Source organism: Alnus glutinosa, chromosome 12, assembly GCF_958979055.1.
Source record: "Alnus glutinosa chromosome 12, dhAlnGlut1.1, whole genome shotgun sequence".
In the NCBI taxonomy this organism is placed as follows: Eukaryota; Viridiplantae; Streptophyta; class Magnoliopsida; order Fagales; family Betulaceae; genus Alnus; species Alnus glutinosa.
This window is the reverse complement of record NC_084897.1, coordinates 22743051-22744600: the sequence shown is the minus strand read 5'-3', so window position 1 is coordinate 22744600 and position 1550 is coordinate 22743051. Positions and strand designations below refer to the sequence as shown.

Genomic DNA, 1550 nt, shown 5'->3' with positions numbered 1-1550 from the left:
ACCCACCTTTCGAGTATTCCATCATTAAATTGTTCGAATCAAGGGCTTGAGCAACATGCCACATCACATGTCATGTTGCAGACCGTCACACGTGGTAGGTGGAAACATTACGTTATGGGAGGAGTGACGGAGTGACGTATGCAATGATTCTTCTACACGTGGACGGTGGCCCTACCTAAACAACCTATGCTTATTTATTAGTTTACCAATACACCAATGCAAGGCTAAGTCAAACACGAAGCTTGCGTGGGCATTATTGTAAATTCGGTCACAAACAGCCCATACTATAGATCGAGTTTAGACTATAGAGTCAACGTACGCGGTTTTAGTCCATGAAATATGAGTACGCAAGAAAATCCCACTCTCGGCTCCCTATTTAAGGTTCGTACATGTGAGCAAAACATATGCAAATGGTGAAGCAAAATTATTGTTGTCTGTTCTTGTAAACATACAAATATGGCAGGAGAGAGGAAGAAGAGGAAGATGGAGAGTGAAGAAGGTCAAGAAGAAGACGAAGATGATGAGAGGAAGATGGAGATGTTCTTTGCATTGATCAGAAGCACACGCGACGTGCGGGATCGTCTCAAGGAGAAAAGCTCGTCGGAAGATCATGTGAAGAAAGTTGAGAAAGATCATCTGAAGGCAATCTGGAATCCAACTTTCCGACCGGAAGATTTCATGCAGCAGGATCATGACAAGTCTAAGATGATGAGTCCTCCTGGTCGTGAACCCCAACCAGGCCCTTCTAAACCAGAAAAAGAAGAAGAAGAAGAAGATGATCATAAGGAAGTAGGAGGAAATCCTGGAAATGGTATAGACCTAAATCTTTCTTTGTAGAAGATTCAATTCAGCTATCATGGAATATTGGCCTGCCATATATATATATATATAAATATATATAGTTTTTGGGTGTTGCTTTCAGAAAGCAAAAGCAACACTTTAATTGCTATGTAATTAAGCTCTAGTGCACATCATTTTCGGTGTCCTGTTCTGAATCTGTCACTCACATTCCCCCCCCCTGTTTGGCTTAATTTTGTGTAATGTAACAAAATGAAATGCCATGTGCTTGAATCCATAGCTTCCAGAAGACAAATTGAGTTTGGTTTCGTTTAACGACGGTAATAATAATAATAAAAGATAGAGAGCATTTTCATTAGGCTACTCAAAATGCTAAAGTGAGTCTAAAATACTCTGCATTCAGCTCACCAAATTGTCGAAATATTTGGTGAGTATGTACAGTGCTCATCAAATGTGAAATATATATATATATATATGATGCATATATTCTCTCCTTTCAAATTTTTGTTTTTCTATTTCATTATTTACTGTTAAGAAATAGACAAATTTTGAAAAATATGATCATTAAGAAAAATAAGAATTTTAAAAATATGACTATTAAGAAATGACGAATTTTTAAATAAGGAATCAATGATCGGTGGATAAAGAATAAAGAAGTAATTAAAAAATAATTAGTGAAGTGAATAATTAAAAGAAAAATGTTTGTTTTCATTTTCTACCTTATCTCCATGTATTCCTACAGATTTAGTGAT

At 36.4% G+C, this 1550-nt stretch overlaps 1 protein-coding gene across 1 annotated transcript; it reads left to right on the top strand.

Annotated features, from left to right (window-relative positions):
- The first annotated feature begins 366 nt into the window (after positions 1-366).
- Positions 367-1143, top strand: LOC133852273 (uncharacterized). The gene has a single exon (XM_062288999.1). It carries the CDS (start codon positions 457-459, stop codon positions 835-837), a length of 381 nt encoding a protein of 126 aa, XP_062144983.1. The 5' UTR covers positions 367-456; the 3' UTR covers positions 838-1143.
- The last annotated feature ends 407 nt before the right edge of the window (positions 1144-1550 follow it).